Raw genomic sequence first — 24,215 nt, 5'->3', positions numbered from 1 at the left:
CAATTGACTCCAAAGCTTGGGGGATGTTACAGAGTGGAACTGTCGACTATGAAGGGGGAGGTGAATGGTGAGACTCTTGATTGTCTAATAGACTCGGGGAGTACTGACAGCTATATCATGAGAAATTTGCCAGAGCCTTAAATTTGCGGAGATATCTAGCGAACCGAAAGATATCGATGGCTTGTAGTGAACTTACAAAAACTGTACGGGACAAGAGTTAAGTTACTATAAATTTGCAGGGACATTGCCTGGCTGATGTGTGGCTCTTTATTATGCCAGAGCTCTGCACCCCTGTGGTACTGAGGTTAGATATTCAATCTCAGATGAACAGTGTAGTGTTAAATTTCGGTGGGCCACTACCCACACTTACCATTCCCCGTTTTAGTTACTGCAGTCTGTCCGCATTAAAGATCTAAGCTCCTTCCCTTTTCAGTGATTTATCCCCTGAATGTCAGCCGATTGCCACTAAGAGCCATTCTTATAGCAAAGAGGATCGTGAATTTATCAAAGCGGAGACCCAGAGACTGCTTAAAGAGGGAATAATTGAACCTAGTAAGAGTCTGCGGCGGGCCCAAGTGGTAGTCATGAAAAATCACACTAAGAGATGACTGACTATTGACTACAGCCAGACAATCAACCGTTACATGAACCTGGATGCCTACCCCCTGCCACGCATCAATGAAATGATTAATCAGATAGCGCAATACAAAGTGTACTCCACTATCGACCTCAAAGCAGCTTATCACCAAATCCCCATTAAGAAAAGGGAACGGCCCTATACGGCTTTTGAGGCTGAAGGGGTGGGGGGGGTTATACCAGTTTAAAAGGGTACCTTTTGGGGTCACTAATGGTGTGTCCATGTTTCAGAGGGAAATGGGTAAGATTGTTAGGACATATGAGTTACAGGGTACATTTCCCTATCTGGATAATGTCACCATCTGTGCGAAAACACAGGCTGAGCACGACAACAACTTAAAGAAATTTTTAGCAACAGCTAAAGAACTCAACCTTACATTTAACGAGGGCAAATGTGTGTTCAATGCAACAGAGCTACCCATTCTGGGCTACATTGTCCGCAAGGGCGAAATCCACCCCAACCGGGAAAGAATGGCCCTCCTTAAGAAGTTACCACCCCCAAACTCAGCAAAAGCCCTTAAAAGGTGTATGGGATTTTTTTCCAACTACTGCAAATGGGTTCAGGACTATGCCACAAAGGCATGCCCTCTGTTCGACACTAAATCTTTTCCTCTCTCTCCAATGGCCTTGAAGGCTTTTGAGAGAATTAAAGCTAATATTGCCAAAGCTGCACTCTCGTCCATTGACGAGGATGTCCCATTCCAAGTGGAAACTGATGCCTCAGATTGTGCCTTGGCAGGAACCCTTAATCAAAAGGGCAGACCTGTGGCATTCTTCTCCCGTGCGTTACGCGGACCTGAAATTAAACATCCTGCCATTGAAAAAGAAGCCCAGGCTATTATTGAAGTTGTTCGCTACTGGAGACACTTTCTAGTCAGCAGAAAATTTACTCTTGTCACTGATCAGAAATCTGTAGCCTACATGTTCAGTACTAAACACAAAAGTCAAATCAAGAACAATAAGATGGCACGCTGGCAAATAGAACTCTCAACTTATAATTATGAGATCCAGTACAGACCGGGCAGGTTAAATGATCCCTCTGACACATTGTCACGATCTGCAGTTGGTGCTCAGCTGGAGGGGCTAAAAGAGATCCGTAGCAGACTGTGCCAGCCAGGAGTCATGAGATTCTTCCACTACATAAGGGCTAACAACCTTCCTTACTCTCTGGAAGAAGTCAGGAAACTGACTAAAAGCTGTCCTGTTTGCGCAGAATGCAAACCGCAATACTTCAAAGCTCAAGAGGCCACTCTCATCAAGGCAACCCGACCTTTTGAGAGGATTAGCCTAGATTTTAAAGGGTCGTTACCTTCCAACAACAAAAATGTATATCTCCTTACTGTAATTGACGAATATTCCAGGTTTCCCTTTGCAATACCCTGCCCTGACGTCTCGTCAGCATCTGTCATTAAGTCACTTGACAGAATTTTCAGCATTTTTGGTTTTCCCAATTACATTCGTACCGATAGAGGCTCAGCATTCATGAGCGCTGAACTGCGGCGAGCCCTGCTACAGAAGGGGATTGCTGTACCACGAGCTACAACCCGCAGGGCAATGGGCAGCTCGAAAGGGCTAATGCTACAGTCTGGAAGACTGTTAATCTTGCTTTAAAAGCACATCGTTACCCTGTTACCCGGTGGCAGGAGGTGCTGCCTGAGGCACTACATTCTATTTGGTCTTTATTGTGTACTGCAACAAATCAAACACCTCATGATCGTATGTTTGCCTTTCCTAGGAAATCAAGAACTGTGATGGACTGGCCAGTCTGTTTATCTGAGCCTGGAACAGTGCTGCTGAAGAGCCACGCTCGGGCACGTAAAACAGACCCCCTAGTCCAACCAGTTCAGCTAATGCATATTAACCCCAACTACGCTCATGTTAGATTCCCAGACGGGAGTACTGACACTGTACCCCTAAGAGATCTGGCCTTGCCTGGTTTGCCCCTTCCTCGCACCCCTTCTCAGAGTGAGCCCGAGGTTGGAATGAAATGATAAAATTAAAAGGTTTTTTCACAATGTATCTGGGTTCCCTAGCCCCAATAAAGCATATGGAAACACAAAATAAGTATGTTATGCTAAATCTTTAGTAATCAGATGAGGCTTCAGCCATGTATACAGGTACACAATCTTTTATCTGGAACCCTTGGGGGACAGTGTGTCCCGAATTTTGGATTTTTCTGGATTTGGGAAAGCCAGATTTAAACCCACACAAATTGTGCTGCCGTATCCATGCCCACCCCCTTCCGGTCGCACTGCCGTCTCCCCTCCCTCCCTCCCGACTCGCACCACTGATCTCATCTGTCCCGAATTTTGGATTTTTCTGGATTTGGGAAAGCCAGATTTAAACCCACCCAAATTGTGCTACCGTATCCATATCCACCCCCTTCCAGTCGCACTGCCATCTCCCCTCCCTCCCTCCCTCCCGACTCGCACCACTGATCTCATCCCCCCTCGGCCGCCCAACTCGTGTTGCCGGTCTCTTCCCCTCGCCCGCCAGACTCGCGCTGCTGGTTTCTCTCCCCTCTTGCCGGATTTTGGAGCTTTCCAGATTTTAGATGTCCGGATAAAGGATTTTATACTGTACTATAAAAAGCAATATTATGGCTTGGAGGTAGTGAAATGAAAATCTTAAAGAATTATACCATAATGAACTGTGTGGAGATACAAAATAAGATGAAATTCTCCTCCTTAGAATTCAGGTTAATAGGTGACTGAACTTTAATGTTCAAAATTGCGAGGGGTTAAGAGCAGATTGGGAGAAACTGCCCACAAGGATATAAATGCCAAAAGGATAACATAGGGACGATTTTGTGTTTCACTGCCTGAATCTACTTCAACCATTTGAATTTAATAATTTTCAAAGGAAAATTGGATAAATTATTAAAAAGAAAAAACAGTCAAGATTATCGTAGAAGAGGGAGCATAATTAATCATATACATTTTTCAAAGGACTGATACAGGCATAATGTGTCAAGAGGTTGCTATTTGGTTTAATGTGCTCTTGGTTAAATCCCACAGGGAATTCTTTGTTGATACATTAATTTTGTCATCCTTGGCCTTGAGAGTGGTATGTGGCACCAAGACCACTGAGTGTAAAGCCCTGCAAAAAGTAGTTGACACAGCCCAGGACATCACAGGCAAAGCCCTCCCCATCATCGAGAACATAGACAGGGAACGCTGCCATCAGAGAGCAGCAGCGATCATCATGGATCTACACCACCCAGCACACGCTCTGTTCTCGCTGTTACCATCAGGAAAGAGGTATTGGTGCCATGAGACTCACCCGACTAGGTTCAGGAACAGCTGCTCCCCCTCCACCATCAAACTCCTCAACGACAAACTCAACTCTCATTTAAGGATTCTTACTTATGTGCTTTACTGATCTTTTTTCTCTATCCCTGTATTGCACAGTTTGTTTACATTTGTTTTTTTTTGATTACATGAGTCTTTTTTTGCACGACCAATTAGTGGTGATTCTGCCTTGCTTGCAGGAAAAAGGAATCTCAGGGTTGTATGTGATATCATGTATGTACTCTGACAATAAAGCTGATTTATACCTTCCTAATTCCTTGATGGAAGAATATTATTTATAAACTGAATTTTACTAAAGGACCTACTTAGAAAATACACTATCCAAGTCAGAATGGACCAAGATATCAGAACAGATGGGTCCAGGTACAATGCCCAGATTCATGGACATCTTGGCCAGGATGATAGCTGGTAATGTTTAATAAGCCTGTGGTGAAGGGTGAAGGAAAGGGAAATTATAAAATACTGTGATCTGCAATTCCACACAGTTTACTGAAAAGTGAATATATGCAGACAATGTGATACATCCTCAAATATATGCATGTTGTGCATTCTTTTTTATTACCCCATATTACTTTGCTCCCACTAGGAATATTCAGTGCGCGAACAGAATAGTTCACAAATTGAACTCAAGATCAAGTGGCAGTTAAAACAAGGTTACAGGAACACCATCTTCCACTTTAGATTTTAACCATATAACTGCCAAATAAATTAGGTGGCTGCCATAACTATCACCACTTATTAATCTCAACTGTGCACATCAGTGAATTTAAAGCTCAACATAATTTGCTGGAGGAACGCAGAGGGTCGAGTAGCATTAGTGGGAGAAAAGCAATGGTCGCTGCTCCGTGCTGAAACCCTTCAACAAGTCATCTGCTGATACTGCTTGACTCGCTGAGTTCCTCCAGGAGATTGTGTGGAGCTTCAAATTCCAGCATCTGTAGTCTCCTCTGTGGGTACATCAGGGCACCACATTAGCTCGACTAATATTCAGGTATATTAAAAATTCTGCTTTTCCCACCTTCACTGAAGTCACCACCTTGGATCATAAATTCTTTTACAATACGATGGAAAGTGGAGCCCTTATAACAAAGTTGCTTTCGAGTTTTTTTTCCTAATCCTTTTTCACCTGCAAGAGGAAAAAGAATCTTAGTATAAACCAAATAGGAACACACAAACATAATAGAGCGAAGTTCATGATCACACTAGTTTTCCAAACTTTTTTTTGGATTGGTGGAATGCCTAAAAATGTAAACACCGAGGACTTCCTGCAAATACTGCTGCTCTGCTATGACTCTCTTGCACGTACGATCATATTCCCAGAGTTCTCTTGAACTACTGGGGCACTTACCTGCAAGGACTGACATAATCAGGGAATCCCTTGACTCAGCTTCCAGGAGATACTGTTGACTACACAATGGAAGAACGTGCGATACGATAGCATGAACTTTTTTTTTTAGAAATTACTTTATTGCACATTTTACACAGCAGAAATAATATGTTAATAAATGAAAAATTGAGTTCTTGGGTCAAGATAGACAGAACTCTGACGACCTCATCCAACAGACATCCAGAGTGCGGGGATCCCAGTTTGAAAACCAGTGACTTATAGTGGCTGGGAAAGGAGAAGAAGAAAACAGTTGCTCTTCAATGGAAGCATTTATCAATTAACTTTAATAAAACTAACAAAGAAATAAGCAACACCAAAACTTAGCATTACTAATACCCACTGCCTCATTTTTGCTCATCTATACCAGCCATATGATTTTTTTTCAAAACCCTTTATTTCTAAATTTTTCCTAACACCGTAACCTTCTCCAAATATTCTCTCCTTCAAACCTTTCTCCTACCCCCTGCTTCCAAGGTTTCAGCCACGATGGTCAATTTGCATGGTACTCTTCCCGTTTGTCCCTCACCTCAGACTTCACTCCTTCAGGATTTAGTCCTTAACAATGATCTGTAAAGCGCATTAAAATGCCATGCATAAGAATGCAACTTAAGAATATATTAAATGCCACTAGCTCCTCAAGTCTGCCCTGCAATTCAAATGCTCATGGCTTAGCTTCCCCAGGGCTCACCTTCTCCATGGTGCCTGTTTCCCAAAGTCCTTAATTCACTCATCTTTCAAAATATGCATCAATTTCTTCTTTAAATACTTCGACAACCCCCCAGGGTAGAATATTGTAGATTCACTATTCTCGGCAATATTATGGTGGTCAAGGGAGACAGGGGAGTGCATGATCACGTACTCTGGTATAAGGAATAAAGTAGTAATTATTTTCTAAATGGGGAGAGAATTCAGAAAACGGAGATCTAAAAGAACTTGGGATTCATAGTGCAGGATTCCCAATAGAATATAAAAGCAAGGATGTAGTGCTGAGGCTTTATGATGTTGGTCAGACCACATTTGGAGTATTGGAGCAGTTTGGGGTCCCATATCCAAGGAAAGATGTGCTGGCATTGGAGAGGGTCTAGAGGAGGTTTACAACAATGATCCTAGGATGAGAAGGTTAACGTATGAGGAACATTTGATGGTTCTAGGCCTCTACTTGATGGAGTTTAGAAATATGAGGGGGGAATTTCATTGTAACCTACTAAATATTGAAAGAGCTGGATAGAACAGGCATGGAAAAGATGTTTCCAGCCTCGGAATGAAAAGGACTGTGGCGGCGCACTCTCTCATGGCGAACCGGCCCTGCGTGTAACGCCACGTGGCAGGACAGCCACGGGAAGATGGCGCTGTCAGGGCTTCTCCCTGCCTCAAGTCTCCTGCCCAGCGCGCGCCTGGGGAAGCGATTATGACGTCACCATGCACGAGGTGACTGAGCTCATGTTGCCCTTAAAGGGGCGCACGCTGAATTTGAATAAAAACAGTCGTTAATGTGGTGGCTGAGTCTTTCTTGGTTGTGTCCAGTTCTACAGGATGTCCCTTTAGAACATGTATGGAGAAATTTCTTCTGCCAGAGGATGGTGAACCTGTGGAACTGGTTTCCACTGACAGCTGTCAAGGCCAGGCTATTGAATAGATTTAAAGTGGAGATTGATAGATTCTTGATTAGCAAGACGTCAAAGGTTATGGGGAGAAGGAAAGAAAATGGGGTTGAGAGGAAAATACATCAGTCATGATTTAAAAGGCAGAGTAAAGTTGGTGTCTCAGGATAGGAATGGTGTTTTGCTGTTCACATTTGACCACTCTTAACTGAGCCAATGCACACGTTCACACTTGCAAGGAGCCATCCCTGGGGTTAGGATTGTTCTATCTTCTACATCATTACGCATCGAGCGATGGTAGGCCTGCCCTAAATCCTGATCAATGTATTATGATCTTATATTTTAGCAAAATTAATCATGCCTAATTATAACATAATTAACCTTTATGTACAGCACAGTGAGCCCTTCAGCCCCTGTTGCTGTGTCGACTTATATAAACCTTTATAAGGGACTGTGGGCAAGTGCTCGCAATAACGGACAATTTTTAAACAGTGTGGGAAAGTTGGTAGCACAATTTATAAAGACCGTAGGAAAAAGCGGACCTGCTCTTCAGAATTCCGTGCAGAAAAGAAAGCTGTATGCACAGGTGCATGCACAGAGCACTCATGGAGGAGTTTCTCTGCTGCATGGCATTCTGGGAAGTCAGGTCCACCATCGCTTTTTCCCCTCAGTCTTTATAAATTGTGCACTATAGGGCTACCAACTTTCCCACACTATTTAAAAATTGTCCGCTATTGTTATTTATTTCCTCTTTCTCTCTCTCTTGCTGTGACTTTCACCTCAGCAAAGTTTATACCTTCATTTTAATCTTTTCTTCCTTCACGTTCATGCTCTCATGTAAAAACTTGGGTAATTTCTATCCCAGAATGCAATTGCCCATTCTACAATTGCCTGATTGCAACGTCAGCGTCCGCAGACGCCAGGGATTGTACTGGGGTCGAGGCCGTCTATCTCTGGCGAGATGATGTCATCTCATGCCAGCGATGAGAAGATTTTGCTTTCACACTGGACCCTTTTTAGGTCGATTGGCCGTTAATTCCTGTGTGTCTGTTACCCTGCTGGAGATTTTCCCTATCAGTGGAAATGGCTTGACATCTACTTTGACATGGCTCCTATATATGTTTATTGAGATAAAATGATCCCCTCATGTTTCTAAACCCCAAAGAAGCTACTCACACAGAAAGCATGTTAAAATAAGGTAAAGTATGTGCCAATGCAAAGGGCTGAAACTGCGCACCACAGAGAACATTTTGTGCAATGTTCAAATGACAAATTAAAATGCAGAAAACCACAGGGGTTTTTTAAAAAAAAATAGAAAATGCTGAAAATGGAAAATAAAGAGAGCTTCAGGTTGAAGTTGTTCCGTTCCCTTTCGGGTTTATTCACAGGTTCTGGGTTCTTTTGTTTCTCTTTTTAAAGACCCGTTGAATGTTTACTTTTCTTCTTAAACTGCAAGTTGGTCCATGTGAAATCCAGGGCCAAAGCACTTCATGGCTTTTCTTTAAGTGGCAGGAGGTCCAAGTACGAGTTAACTACGGTTGGACTAAATATTTCTATGCAATTCTTGCAGGTTAATACAATATATAAATACCCTTAAGCAAATGAAGAATGGGAACACATAGTAGGCAACACGAATGCTCCTGAGCATAAAGTCCTGCAAAAGGTAGTGGACACAGCCCAGGACATCACCATCGAGATCATCAACAGGGAACACGACCGTCGGAGAGTAGCAGCATTCATCAAGGATCCACATCATTCAGCATACGCTCTGTTCTCATTGCTGCCATCAGGAAAGAGGTGTAGGTGCCACAAGACTCGCACCACCAGCTGCTCCCCCTCCACCATCAGACTCCTCAACGACAAATCAATAAGGACTCTTACTTTTCCACTTCATTGAATTTTTTTTCACTTTGTATTGTACCTTTTTTTTACATTTCTTTATTTGTTTACAAGTGTACAATGATTACACTATCAGTAAGAGGTAATTTTGCCTTGCCCACAGGAAAAAGAATCTCAGGGTTATATGTGATGCCATGTATGTACTCTGACCATAAATATGAAATCAGAATTTCTGGGACCACTACCAGCCATATAACTGTTCCTACGCTACTACGAAAACCTGCTGTGCATAACGTGAGAACCAAATGCAGGTAAATGGGACAACCCAGATTGCCAACTTGGTTGGTATGAATGAGTTGGGCTGAAGGGCCTGTTTTATGCGGTACAACTCAAACAAATTCACATAACTTCTAAATCTGCAAAAACAGGAAGGTTTCCAGCGCAGTATCCAACAAAATGAAAACTCCCTGGACAAATTAAATTTGAAACTTGAATATCTGGAACATAAACAACTCAGGACAGAAAGTTTGCTCACCTGAAAAATAGCAAATGATCCTGTAGAATGCTCAACAAATACAAGAAAATGTTGCTAAAATACATTGCTTCAATGTACCCAAATTAAATATTAGAACTGAAATGGCATGCAAATGTTTTCTTCCCAACAGCTTCACAAAAGATGAAGAATGAACTATTAGATCAGTTGAATACCCTCAGCAATATAGTTTCCTAAGAGATAATCTGTACTAGGACAGATGGTACTGAGTGGAAGAAAAAGAAGAATGGTAGCAGAGACACTAAATCCCACTCAGCTAAGCTACCAAGCAACAGTGTTTCCCAACGATGTTGGCAGGGGGGGCCCACAGAAAATTACAGCAGTCATCTCCTGGCTAAAATCGACTTGGAAAAACGGTAGTATTGTGTAACGCTTCAAACTAGCATCAACAGAAGATGCAATTCAAAAGGGTTAATTTTAACTCTAAATTTATTAATGACTATTAACAATATAACATCTTAACCCAATTAACTCCACTAGAAGTAACTCTAACAAATATCCTATCTTCATAAACAATGTGCATGTAAAAAATAACCCAGACCATTAGTCTGTGCCCAATATTTAGAAAAATCCCCAAAAAAACCCCAGATCAGTCAGTGAAGTAAGTCAGTCTGAAAACAGTCCACTGAATTCTATTTCAAAGATCAATGCCCAAATTCAATTTCCCCAACTTAATAACAAAAGGACGTCATATTGAACGACGGAGATAGAAATGACTAATGTTGAGCTACTGTAAGCTTAGATATCCTTTTTCAAGGCCTCCTTAGATGACTTCCCTCAGTTCTCAAATTTTTTTGTAAACCCTTCATTATCTTATGAAGCATGTGCCTTTCATACAGCTCTCCTGGTTGGTCTCCGCCGCTCCAACTACTGTAGTTCTGCTGCTCCAACTGCCGTTCTGAATGTTTTATTCTCTCTATCCGCACAGCTCGACCCAGCTGCACCATGTTACACAGAATTCCCAAAAGAATTCCATCTTTATGATGACAGTCCACAGTCCAAAAAACCTCCACCCACAAAGAAAATTTTGGTCTGCAAGAACATTTTAGTAATTAATTAAGATATCACAACCATAATATAGAGCAAGACACTATGTTTATACACACACACACACAATTTCATTTACAAAGTTTAGCATCAAAAAAGACAATCAGCAATCACATTATTCTTTCCCTTAATGTGTGTTATCATCAAATCATAATCTTGTAAAATCAAACTCCAATTTAACAAGCATCTATTCTTATTCTTCATTTTACATAAAAAAATGGATTATGATCAGTGTACAGCATAAGCAGTTTTTGAGCTGTACAAATGTAAACATCAAAATGTTGTAGAGCCAATATAGGAGCTAACAACTCTTTCTCGATGGTGGAATAATTCTTCTGAAGATCATTAAACTTCTTCGAGAAGTAGGATACAGGATGGTCAATATATTCATCATTTTTCTTCTGGAATAGCACCGCACCCACAGCTTCATCACTGGCATCCACGGCTAAAAAAAAATGGCTTCTCTAAGTTGAGTGACTTAAGCCCAGGTTGGTGGCATAAAATGGCCTTCAATTTTACAAATGCTTCTTGGCAACATTTCAACCCAATTTTTCTTCCTTCTTAAGCAGTTTTGTTAGAGGTAGTGTAATATCTGCAAAATTTTTACAAAACTTGAGATAGTAGTCAATAATTTCCAGGAAGCTTTGAAGAGTTTTCTTACTAATTGGAACAGGGAACTTGGAGATAGTCAAAACCTTTGCCTCAACTGGCACCAAGTGCCCCTGTCCTAATGACATAACCCAGATAAGGAACCATCGCATTAACAAATTCACTTTTACTTAAATTAACTGTGAGACTTGCTTTTGAATCTCGATTAAACAATTCTTCTAAATCAAGGACATGCTCTTCCCGCGTGTCCCTACTTATAACTAAATCATCAATGTAAGTACATAGAAGATAGGAGCAGGAGTAGGTCATTCAGCCCTTCGAGCCTGTTCCGCCATTCAACAAGATCATGGCTGATCTTAAAGTTCAGTACCCCGTCCCCGCCTTCTCTCCGTAACCCCTAATTCCCTTATACTGAAGAAATAGATCTAATTCCCTCTTAAATATATTCAATGAACCTGCCTCTACTGCCCTCTGTGGCAATGAATTCCACAGATTCACCACCCTCTGGGTCAAGAAATTCCTCCTCATCTCGGTCTAAATGGTTTGCCTATTATCCTCAAACCATGGCCCCGGGTTCTGGATTTTCCCATCCTTGGAAACATCCCATCTGCATCCATTCTGTCCAGTCCTGCCAGAATTTTATAGGTCTCTATGAGATCCCCTCTCAATCTTCTAAACTCCAGCGAGTACAATCCCAATTTGCGCAATCTGTGCGCTCCAACCCCAGAATACAGAATTGATCATTCTTTGAAATGTCTCTGGAACATTCTTCATTCCAAGGGTCATGACATTGTACTCATACAGCCCAGAAGGTGTAACAAATGCAGAAATCCCTTTACCCCTATCGGTTAAAGGAAAACATCAGTAACCTTCCAACAAGTCCATTTTAATAAGAAATTTTGCCTTCCCCACCTCCATTACCTCGAATCAAATTTATTCTGCTGGTGTCAGTTTCTTCACCAAATTCCAAAACACTGTCGAACACAAATGACTGAGCGGCCCCAGTACCTCTGCAAGATTTTCACAGGCATTTGTTTTAACTCTTCTCTAACTGAAACCAAACCCCCAGTCACAAAAGGTTTGGACATCCCTAATTTTATCAGTAAATTTGGATTCTTCTTGCTTTTTAAACCTCTTCTCACTTTGAATGCAAGCATTTGGTATTGCCTCCTTTTCGCTCTTCATTTTTTTAAGGCTGTCGGTCGCACGACCAGCCTGTTTTTTACAGTAGTGACAAAGGGAATCCAAAGGTTTTTCCTTTACCAACTTCCACTCATTTTACCCCATTACTGCTTCCTAGTTTACTCTCCACCTTACTTGGATTATCCACAGTGCACTTTTGAAAAATTTTGCAGGACGTTCACAGGTTTATGTGTTAAAGCACATCCATCTGCTAATTTAGTGGACTCCAGTCAAGTTTTCACCTCCTTCTCATCCAATTATGTTTTAATATCATCAGGAACATATCTTTTAATCTCAATTATTATCAATTCTCTCAATCAATTAGAAGCATCGTTTACAGTCTTCAATGTGCATCACCGGTCAAAACACACAACCTTTTCATAAGCAAAATCTGGTTGTTAATTTTTTTTTAAATTCCTGTAAGCCTCTGGAACTAATTTGTATGCCTGAAGTATAACATCTTCCACAGTTTCATAACTGGCAGCTTTACTCTGTGGTCGGGGGCAGAATAAGCTTGTTGAGCTTTTCCTTTAATTGCACTTTGCAACATAAGAGACCATTTGTTTTGTGGCCAATTTAAATTCACAGCTAGTTTCTAAAAGTGCTGAAAATATTTATCTATCTCAGCTTCCTCAAATGGAAGAACTAACCTAACTTCTCTACTGGCCATAAACCTCTCACCATGATGAAGAATTTGATCTTGGGTCTCTTCTCCTGTCATTTTCCAGCTCATGTAGCCTAATTTTCTCCCTCTGGTTCTCATATCTTCAGTTCCATTTCCAATCTCTTTTGTCTCTCGGTTTCCTCCAGTTGTAATCTCTTTAATTCCAACCGTATTTGTTCAGAGGTTTTACTCTTGGGAAACTGCTCTAACACTTCTTTGTCAAACCTTGCTTCTTCTATGTAGCATTTTGCAATTTTCCTCCCATCTCCACCTTTTTCGTTCGTGGTTTTGCTGAAACAATGGCCTTTTTCAAATTCTCAAGTGAGGGCAATGCCAAAAATCCCTCGATATCCGTGGGTGCTGGTTTGTTACTGTTGATTTCACACACATACACTAACTTTTAATTAACTTTACCAAAGGAATTTTCTCAATCACCAAGTTCCAGCTTGATTCAGACTCGGATGATTGATCACTAATCAATTGACCTCTAAGCTCCCAAATTTGTTTGGATCCTTGGTCGAGCTCCCATTTTGTTAACAGAAGACGCAATTCAAATGGGTTAAATTTTAACTTTATATTCATTAGTGACTATTAAAAATATAACATCTTAACCCAATTTACTCCACTAGAAGTAACTATAACAAATATCATATATTCATAAACAGTGCGTATGTAAAAAAAAACCATTACATGCTCCAACCAATATTCAAAAAGCGAGAAATCCCCCCCACCCCCCAAAAAAACCCAGGTCAGTCTGAAAACACAGTCCACTGAATTCTATTCCAAAGATCAATGCCCAAATTCAATTTCCCCAACTGAATAACAAAAGGACGTCGTATTGAACGATGGAGATAGAAATGACTAATGTTGAGCTACTGTAAGCTTAGATATCCTTTTTCAAGGCCTCCTTAGATGACTTCCCTCGGTTCTCAAATTGTGGGTTTTTTAAAAAAAAATAACCTTTCATTATCTTATGAGGCATGTGGCATTCACACAGCTCTCCTGGTTGGTCTCCGCCACTCCAGCTGCTGCAGTTCTGCTGCTCCAACTGCCGTTCTGAGCGTTCCTTTCTCTCTCTCTGTCTGCACAGCTTGACCCAGCTGCACCTCAAGTCACACAGAGATCCCAGCAGATTTCCATCTTTTGCAATGACAGCCCACAGTCCAACAGGTCAGTCCATGGTCCAGAACAATTGCTTCTCTTTCTCCAACCTCATCCTCTCCATAAAAGTTAAACACAATCTTAAGTGAGAAATAAAACGCTGATAACATTCGATAATTTTATCAAAACTTCCAACAGCAATTTTATCCTTGATGTTTTTGAAGTTTGTGGGCTTCACTTCTGAACAACTCACTTTCAGGACCGACAGTTTTTGAATACCAATTGCTATCTAAATGTAACTTCAAAACATACCTGTGCAGAGAAAGTGGAAATTCTTACAGGTCTTGGGGCAGACGTCTGAAAATAATTCAAAGACAATACGGCCCACTGAAACGAGAGAGGGAAAAAAAATGCAATTGTCAACTCATAGGCTTTGGAGAAAAAACAGAATAATTCTGCACCAACTGTGAATAGTTATCATTTAATGATACTTAATTTGTGTTAGCGTGTTTTACGTAACTGGGCACTGCAGCAAATATGATGCTCCTTGCCTCTATAGTCCATACCTATGTTTTTTAACATTAAACTCTCACCTTTTTTCATAAACATATACATCTGGAGCTGGGATAAGCAAGACCATAGATAACCTATTACCCAATGAGAAACCAGGCAGATAGATTGCTTTGTTAACTCAGCACAATTACAGCTTTCCTTCCAAAGGACACCATTTTCACAGATGACAGGAAGGTTGGAGATGTTGTGGATAGTGTAGAAGGTTGTCGTAGGTTACAAAAGAATACAGACAGGATAAAGAATTGGGTGGAAAAGTGGCAGGTGGAAGTGTGAAGTGATGCATTTTTGAAAGGTCAAACTTGAAGGTAGAGTTTAATGGCAGGATTCTTAACATAGAACAACAGAGGGGCCTTGGGGTACAAATCCATAGATATCTCAAGGTTGACAGAGGAATTGATGGGGTAGTTAAAAAGACCTATGGGTCATTAGTGGTGTGAATGAGTTCAAGAGTCAAGAGGTCATGTTGCAGCTCCTTAGACCCTCTGGCTAGACCACACTTTAAATATTGTGTTCAATTCTGGTCGCCTCATTACAGGAAGGATATGGATGTAGAGAGGGTGCTGAGGAGATTCACCAGGATGTTGCCTGGTTTGGAGAATGTGAGGGATGGTTAGCAGAGCTTGGGCTTTTTTTCTTTGGAGCGAAGAAAAATGAGAGGTGACTTCATGGAAGTCGACAAGATTATGATTATGAGAGGCATAGACAGGATGGACAGCCAGATCCTTTTCCCTGGGGCAGGAGTAGTAAACCTCAGAGGACATCTGTACAAAGTGAGGGAAGGAAAGTTTAGGGAAGACGTCAGGGTCATGCTATTTTTTAAAAAAAAGATTTTTGCCAGAGGTGGTGGTGTAGGCTGGCACAGTTGGCGTAGTGAAAAGACAGTCACATGGATGAAAGAAAAATAAAGGGTTATGAGATAGGGAAGGTTTACATTTTTGAGTAGGCTTATATTCATTGGTACAACATCATGGGCCGATGAGGTTGTACTGTGCTTCATGTTCTATGTTATCTGACACCATCTTCACAACTTTATTGCAATAGAAACCTGCCATTTCCTTTGCATCTTGTCTATTAATGCCACAGGATACATAAATAATGTAAAAACAATAAAGCTTGCATTTAAAATAAAAATTTGGATGGTAGAGTGCAATAGTTGTGCACGTTGACTGCTTCAACTATTCAGTGGTGAAATGTTGAGAACTGGGTCTTTGATCTTTAGCATAAAGGAATGAATTGATGATGAACTGAACAGGTTCAGAAGAAGCAGGAAGCTGGAGCATAAGGCAGAGGTTTAAATATTTCAGCTGATGCGCTTGACTCTCAGACCTAATCTCTAAAAATACAATCTTGTGCTTTTGCACTGCAGCTAAATTGGAAGCCACCTGCAGAATTGTATCAGAAGAACTAAATCAGGATAGAAGTGTCCAGTCATCCAATTTCCAAGGTGAGATAAATTGATTCTTCACTATTTTGCTCATTAAAATATTTAATTGCATATTCAATGTGATTATTTGGCAGAAATGCACAAAAGTTCATTATCGGAGATTAGAGTCTGCAGTAAATGGCAACCTCCTTTGAAGAAGACCGCAGAGCCCACCTCACTGACAAAAGGCAAAGGAGGAAAAACCCAACACCCACCCAACCCACCAATTTTCCCCTGCAGCCGCTGCAACCGTGTCTGCCTGTCCCGCATCGGACTTGTCAGCCACCAACGAGCCTGCAGCTGACGTGGACTTTTACCCCCTCCATAAATCTTCGTCCGCGAAGCCAAGCCAAAGAAATGGCAACTTACAAATCCAAGTATTGCTATACGTGTGTGTGTTTATGCCCATTGGTATTACATAAAAAGAACTGCATTAATAATGTGCTGTATATAGCTACCAATAAACATCTATTGGTTAGTAATTTTTTTGCACATTTGTACACTTGCAAGGATCATCACACAATTCAATTTTTTTTTTTGCAAACTGATGACCGTGTATCAATGCACAAAGCATCTTGGATGAACAAAAGTCACAGGCCTGAAGAACAAGGGGGGGAACATGGTCCTTCTTCACAGTTGTTACATCAGTACCATTCACTGGGTGGTTACAATTCTTAAAAAATTCACCACCATTACCACTGATGAAGCTCAAAAATTTAATTTACTCTGTTATGGGCCCAGAGGCCTTAAAAATAACCACGAGTTCCTCTTTTCTCTTGCTCTGGAGCTCCGCAGGCGATGGTTGTGACAAAAATGTACTAACATCCATTGCTGCTGTTTTCCACACACAAGCTTTAAATTAGCTTGAAAAAACCAATGAACTAATAAATTACAAAAACTCCAAAGTTTAAGATCCCAAAACTCCAATTTTCAATCCAAAAAGATGAGACCCAAAATGTTACGAGCCCAGTGGACCCCAAAACCCAGAAGCAATAGAAATTCACCAAGATAAATAGTTACTTAAACAAAAGTTGCTTTTAATTATCTTTAAACATGAAATTAGGATCAAACTCTCTTATTACTATTAACATAACCTATCTTAACCCTCTTCTAATTCTAAGCGCACGTGTGTTTAAGTTCAGAAAAGTTCTTTGATTCACAGTCCAATCTCACTTCTCACTCCTCCAAGTTCACTGGTTGCAGGCAATTCTTATACTGTGCACAGAATTTAACATTTATGAATTTCACCAGGTTTTGGTGCTTGAAAGGTAAATGGTTACTGCTCAGGAAGATTCTTGTCGGTTTTCAGAAAGAGATTTGTTGTTCGTTAGATACAAACTGATTCCTTCCAATCAGCCACTTCAGCGTCTTGCCAAAGAAACTTGCCCCATCAGGGTTTTCCTTTCTTTCAGGTTACTTTTTTGTTTCCCTTATTTCAAGGGAAACATTATACAGCCAGCCATTTCCTCTTGTATGGACCACGAGGGCTTTGACCAGGCTGAACTAAGAACTCACAACCGCCTTCAAAATGGGGTTTTTCCACAAGCTTGCCAGCTTGTCCTGTTCCAGTCCCAGTTGCTGCTGCTGAACTGTAGAACTGAATTCTCTCTCTCGCAGAGAAAAGCACATGACCTTCCTAGAACAGCAAACTGCATTCAGAAAGACTGGGGCACTGGACCTAATCTTCCGAATTTGTTCATCTGTTGCTTTCCAAAACAATAATCCATTACTCCACAGCATGTCCAATTAACACCAACGTGTCAAAAGGCATTCTTAAAATTTTTTGTAAAGGCACTCGGAGCCTAGACAGTCTGGCTTGAGCAGAGCTCTGGCATTTTAAATGAGATCTGTTTTGAAGTGTTTGTATGTGGCCAACACAAAAAAAAACTGCCACAATTTATCTCCTTTAAAACATATCTAAATACAATTTAAATATAAGAATCTGTCACAACTCTGTCTGTGTTATTCCATAATCATTAATTTCCAATAAAAATATTTTTTTTAAAAACAGGATGAAAAAAAAAGACTTTTTAAATTGATGAAAGAGCAAGGATGTTGTCTAAATAGAGGGCTGTAATTACAATTGGCTTCATTCTCACTGAAACAGAGGAGTAACTTTATAAAGGTTTACAAAACTAAGTGGGGCACAGATAAGATGGCTAGAAGAACATGTTCAAAGAGCGGGAGGTTCAAGAACTAGAAAACACAGGCTGAAGATGAGAAGGGAGAAGTTTAATGTTACAATGTTCGAAAGGAATTTGTCAGGGTCCTGGAGAAGAAAGGGGTAGCGGGATTATAGGCTTAATGCAGGCAACTGGGATTTAGTGCATCATGGCCAAAAGGACCCGTTTCTGTGCTGTGCAATTAATTCTGTGATGAAATAATTAAGACACAAGAGACTTAAAACACGAGAATATGCAGGAAAAAAACAAATTGCTGAAGGAACTTGTCTGGGGATAGCCAGACCAAATAGAGGTGATGGATACAAGGCAGACGGAACCAGGTGGAGAAAGATGAGGAGTGGAGTTGGGAGATGGATGCAGGCAGTTGGACTGGCAGCTCCATGTTCTGGGGTTCCATTGTTTTAAATAGGATGGACATGGAGGGATGAAAGGGGATAGGGTGCTGTGGCTAATCAGGGAAAATGTTATGGCCGTGACAGAATGGACAAGAGGGCTCATCTCCTGAAGCAACAAGAGTGGAACCGAGTAATGAGAGATGAATGATCATGTTAATGAGATTATATTATAGACGTCCCAATTGTCAGCTGGAATTGGAGCTGAAAGAAACATATGTGATAGTAGGGGATTTTAATTTCCACATATTGACTGGGGTTCCCATACAGTTAAAGGGCTGGATGGGTTAGTTTATCAAATGTTTTCAGTTAAGTTTTCTTAATCAATATATAGAAGACTCAATTATAAAGGGTACAATATTAGATCAATAAAGGAACAAGACAGGACAGGTGACAGAAGTGTGTGTGTAAGGTATCATTTTGGATCAAGTAATCACAATGCCATGAGTTTCAAGATTATGGAAAAGGCTAGGTTTGCTCCTTGGGTTGACATCCAAAATTGGTGAAAGGCCAATTTTGATGGTCTCAGAAAGAATCTGGAAAACGTGGATTAGGACAGGTTGCTCTCTTGCAAATGTGTGCTTGGAAATTGGGAGGCTTTCAAAAATGCGATTTTGAGAGTACAGAATGTGTATGTTCCTGTCAGAATTAAAGCCAAGAAAAAGACAAAAGGTACCTTGCTTTTCAAGAGCTATTCAGGCTCTGGTTAAAAAGGAGATGGTGCATAGTACAACAAGGAACAGATGAGGGACTTGAGGAGTTTAAGAAATGCAAGAAAACACTTAAGAAGGGCTAAAAGAAGGCTTGAGGTGGCTCTGGTAGACAAGGTGAAGGAAAATCCCAAGGGCTTCTGGTGATTTTATTAGGAACAAAAGGATAGCAAGGGACAAAATCTGTCCTCTTTAAGATCAGAGCAGTCATCTATTCATGGAGCCAAACCAGATGGAGGGAGAGGAAAATGGATTTTTTACATCTGTATTTAATTGGGAGGTGGACACAAGCTCTCAAGAAGGTCAGCAAAACAATAGTCATATCATGGACCCGATTCAGATTATGGAGGTGTTTGCCGTCTTGTGCTAAGAAAAGCAGATAAATCCCAAGGGTCCCATAAGATATTCCCTCGGATCTTGAGGGAGGCTCATGCAGAAATTGCAGGAGCCCTAGCGGGTGAGGTGATGGAGGACTGTTTAGGTTGTACCACTGTTTAAGAGAGGCCCTAAGAATCCAGGAAATACAGGCTGGTGAGCCTGACATCAAAATTGCGTAAATTGGAGGAGTCACGTGATGAGAATACCAGCCCTCTCCAGAAAAGAAGAAAAAAAGCAAAGAAAAAGCAAAGCCCCAGATACACAAAACACAATAAATAAAAGATAAAGGTGTGGAGAAAATGGCACCTAAGAAAGAAAAACCAAAAACAACGGGGAAAAAAAGGAAAGATGCCAGAAGAGAAAAATGAAGACCTTACCCGCACGAAAAAGCAGGGACCCGCCGTGGAAAGAGGAGCCCGCTCCCCGAGGTTAGTGGAGACCCCAAAGGGTTGTGACCCACTGACCGCGGGACTGCAAAAATGGCTCACTGAGGCAAACAGAGGTGTGTAACTGTGCATGACAAGGAGAACACCAACGGGAGGGGGGGGGGGAACCAGCTGTGGAGTGTAACTACACAGCACGAACAGCTGAGAGATGCCCGACAGCAGGGCTCCCAGCTAGAAGATAAAGAAAGCAATGGGAAAGGGAGGGGTGAGAAAGAAAAACAGAAGCAGGAGACACAACAGATAACCAGCCCCGAAGAAGAGGACCAACATCAAGAAACCATGAAAAAAAAACCCAACAAACTGAGACAAGCAGCTCAACAAGAAAATCAGAAGAGACACAGAAACAAGGAAGAGAAATAGAAGACAAAAACCCAAGAGCAGACACAGAAGAAGAAGAAGGAGAACACTAAGCTCTGCACAGAGGAATAGGAGGTAAAATGAATGGACAGTACATAGATTTAAAAAATTTTCAAGAACAAATGAAAGCATTAAAAGAATAGTTGACACTAGAATTTAGTGAAATGAAAAGAAAAATGAAAAGTACAGAAGAAAATGTGAGTAGAATAGATGGTCATAACAGATGTAGGGAAAGGATTAGAAAATGTGGAAGAACGTGTAATGGCGGTAGAAATGGAAGTGAACGACTTAAAAAGAAAATTGGAAGAAAGTGACAAAAAAGTTAAAGAAACACAGTTGTTAGCTCAGAAGATGGGTATAATGGAAAACTATAGTAGGCGAAACAATATAAAGATAGTGGGCCTAAAGGAAGATGAACAGGGCAAAGATGTGAAAGATTTTATAAAAGAATGGATCCCAAAAGTCATGGGAATGCCAGAAATGCAGGAAGGAATGGAAATAGAAAGGGCACACAGAACATTAGCCCCGAAACCACAGTCCAACAAAAACCAAGATCCGTTTTAGTAAAATTTCTGAGATACACAAGAGAAAATATATTGGAGAAGGCAATGAATAAAATTAGAGAAGACAAAAAACCACTGGAGTACAAAGGTCAAAAAAAATTTTTCTACCCAGACATAAGTTTTGAACTCCTAACAAAGAGGAAGGAGTTTAACGCAGCAAAATTGATCCTATGGAGAAAAGGCAATAAATTTATGTTAAGATATCCAGCGGTGCTTAAAATAATTATCCCGGGGGAGCAAAACAGACTGTTCTCGGATCCGGAGAAAGCACGAGAATTTGCAGAATGCCTGCAAGACAGAAAGAGAGATGAAGAGATGTAACAAGAACAAAGAATGACGACAAACTACATATAAAGATGTAAAACTAATGTATAAGTAAGAACTAAACTAAAGGAGGAAAGAAAAGGGAAGTAAGGGAGAAGGGGGGATAAAACAAAAAAAAGAGAGGTTAAAAAAGAAAAAGAGAAGAAAAGGGGGAGCTTTGTTGTAATGTGAAGATAAAAGTCTTTTCTAGAGAGGGTTGGGTGGGAGAGAATAACAGTCACTGCGAAATCAGTTGACACTTGCGAACGGTGTTCATAGTCCATATGGAGAGGGGAGTTGTGGTTGCCCGGCCAAAGACAAGGGGCGACTCGGGGGGGGGGGGGGGGGGGGGGGGGAAACGACACTTGGGGATAAGGGAATTTTAGATGTGGGAATGGTTGAAGTATTTTATGTTTTAGAAGTGTTGTGCGGAAATGAGATGTAAACAGAGTATGAGATGGCCATGTTGAATTATATGACTATAAATATTAACGGAATACATAACCAAATCAAAAGGAAGAGGCTATTAAATTTACTGAAAAAAGAAAAAATTGATATAGCATTCGTGCAGGAAACGCATCTGACTGAAGTGGAACACAAGAAATTAAGGAGAGACTGGGTAGGGCACGTAATGGCAGCATTATATAACTCAAAAAGCCAGAGGTGTAGCTATATTAATCAATAAAAATGTACCAATCAAAATAGAGGAGGAAATAACAGATCCAGCAGGGAGATATATAATGATAAAGTGTCAGATATATTCAGAATTTTGGAGTTTGCTCAATATATATGCACCTAATGAAGAGGATCAAAAGTTTATGCAAGTATTTTTTTGAAGATTGTAGATACGCAGGGGAATATATTGATAGGAGGGGACTTTAACCTTAATTTGGATTCAAAGATGGATAAAACTGGACAAAAGACAAGCAGAAAGAACAAGTAGCCAAATTTATGGTTAAATCAATGCAGGAAATGCAACTTTTGGATATATGGAGGAGGCAACACCCAAAGGAGAAGGAATACTCATATTATTCGAGTAGACATAAAACATACTCAAGGATTGGCCTGTTCCTGTTGTCAGCCCATATCCAAGGGAGCGTTAGGAAAACCGAATATAAAGAGGTCACCATCAGTCCCTGACAAACAACATCCATTTCTTATTTCTTTCTCCCTTGGAGGTAGGCACTGCCCTCCTCCACGCTAACTCTCACTTCAATCAAGTCAACAATTTATAGAAACATACAACTTAGAAGCAAGAATAGGAAAATTATTCCTTCAACGTTGTGATGATGGGTCTGTTAGGTCTGCTTTGTTCATGAATGAGTGAGACAAACACCAGACTGAGTCGAAATCAGGGTTCTTTGTTCTTTATTACCGGATTGTAACACTTGCAACTAACCATGTTAGTCGGAGAATGCATTCTGCCGTTATCAGCAAAATGGTGATTTTTTATACCCTTGGATACGTGCTTAGAACATCATCATATCATTACTTGTCCAATGACTAAAACTGTTGCTATCCTTTCCCTGCTAGCTTCCTGCCTCTCAATCCATCAATGTCTCTCTTATCTTGTAAGTACAAGGATGCATTCACATCTTGTTACAGCCCTGTACAGGGTAACTCCTTACACATTCCCATCTCATGATGTTTTACCTTACAGGTCTCGACCCAAAAGGTTTCAGTCCAGCAAAGCCTTTTCTGCAGTGCTTCCAATGAAAAGCATCTTTCATTAAAAAAGGAGAGCCATACTGAACTTGATCTGTAAATTCACCAATGCCTTCTGATATGGGATGAGGTCAGAATGAACAAAATATTCAAGGCTGTACTCAAAATATCATGGAAAAAATGCAATATTCCCATTAAATCCTTGGAATCTCTGGCCTGTGACCATTTAAAGTGGAGAATGAGCATCCTGTCTGGTATTGAGAGCCTCGTCCCTGCACCAGCAACATATGGAAGCCTTGTTTTAAGTGGTAGCATGAGATGAACATCCCAGAAGCCATTCATCCTTCTGTGCTGCCTGGCACCACAATTAAAGCAAGTCATCCTTGTTCCTGAGAAGAAGATGCAACTGACACACAACTTGCCTATGTTTGTATTTTCTAATCCCTTTGCAATAAATAATACCATCCTGTCAGCTTTTTGTGATTACAAAGCACCCTTTAGATAACATAACATAACATAACAATTACAGCACGGAAACAGGCCATTAGGCCCTTCTAGTCCGCACCGAAAGCTAGATGTTATCTGATCACTCACCCTGTTATTAGCAATAGAACTGGAGGACATCCCACCAAAAACATATAGATGGAGGTTAAACTCCATGCTACTTAAAAGACAGGAATTTAGAGAATTTATTAAGCAACAAATTAAAATGTACTTTGAAATAAATATGGAATCAGTGAAAGACAAATTTATATTATGGGATGCAATGAAAGCCTTCATCAGAGGGCAGATAATAAGTTATGTAACTAAGATAAAAAAGGACTACAATCGGGAAATAGAACAGCTGGAAAGGGAAATAGTAAATACAGAAAAAGAACTAGCAACAAGGGAAGATACAACAAAAAGATAATTGGCGGACAAAAAAAAAATACGAGACACTACAAACGTATAAGGTGGAGAAGAAGATAATGAAAATGACCTAGGAGAAAAAATGCACAAAATACTAGCTTGGCAGCTTAAAACAGAACAAGCTAAAAGAAAGATACTGGCATCAAGGAAAAAGGACAAACAAATTACATATAACCCAACAGAGATCAATGAAAACTTTAAGGAATTCTACGAGCAATTATACCGAACTGAGAACGAAGGAAAACAAAATAGATGAGTTTCTAACTAAAATTGAACTAACGAAATTGCAAGAAGAGGAGCAAAACAAATTTTTAAAACCATTTGAAATAGAGGAAATACAAGATATATTAAAAAAAGCTACTGAACATTAAATCGCCTGGGGA

The 24,215-nt window shown here is 40.5% G+C and overlaps 1 protein-coding gene across 8 annotated transcripts in view; it reads right to left on the bottom strand.

Annotated features, from left to right (window-relative positions):
• nktr (natural killer cell triggering receptor) overlaps positions 1-24,215 on the bottom strand; it is a 210,864-nt gene that overhangs the window by 83,416 nt on the left and 103,233 nt on the right. For all 8 annotated transcript variants that reach the window (XM_069912892.1, XM_069912899.1, XM_069912898.1 and 5 more), the window contains exons 3-4: positions 14,243-14,317; positions 4,966-5,073 (exon numbers count right to left, since the gene is read on the bottom strand). In XM_069912892.1, the coding sequence (XP_069768993.1) occupies positions 4,966-5,073; positions 14,243-14,317 (183 nt within the window). The remainder of the gene's footprint in view (positions 1-4,965; positions 5,074-14,242; positions 14,318-24,215) is intronic.

This window comes from Narcine bancroftii, unplaced genomic scaffold (assembly GCF_036971445.1).
Source record: "Narcine bancroftii isolate sNarBan1 unplaced genomic scaffold, sNarBan1.hap1 Scaffold_258, whole genome shotgun sequence".
NCBI lineage: Eukaryota > Metazoa > Chordata > Chondrichthyes > Torpediniformes > Narcinidae > Narcine > Narcine bancroftii.
This window is presented reverse-complemented; position numbering and strand designations above follow the sequence as displayed.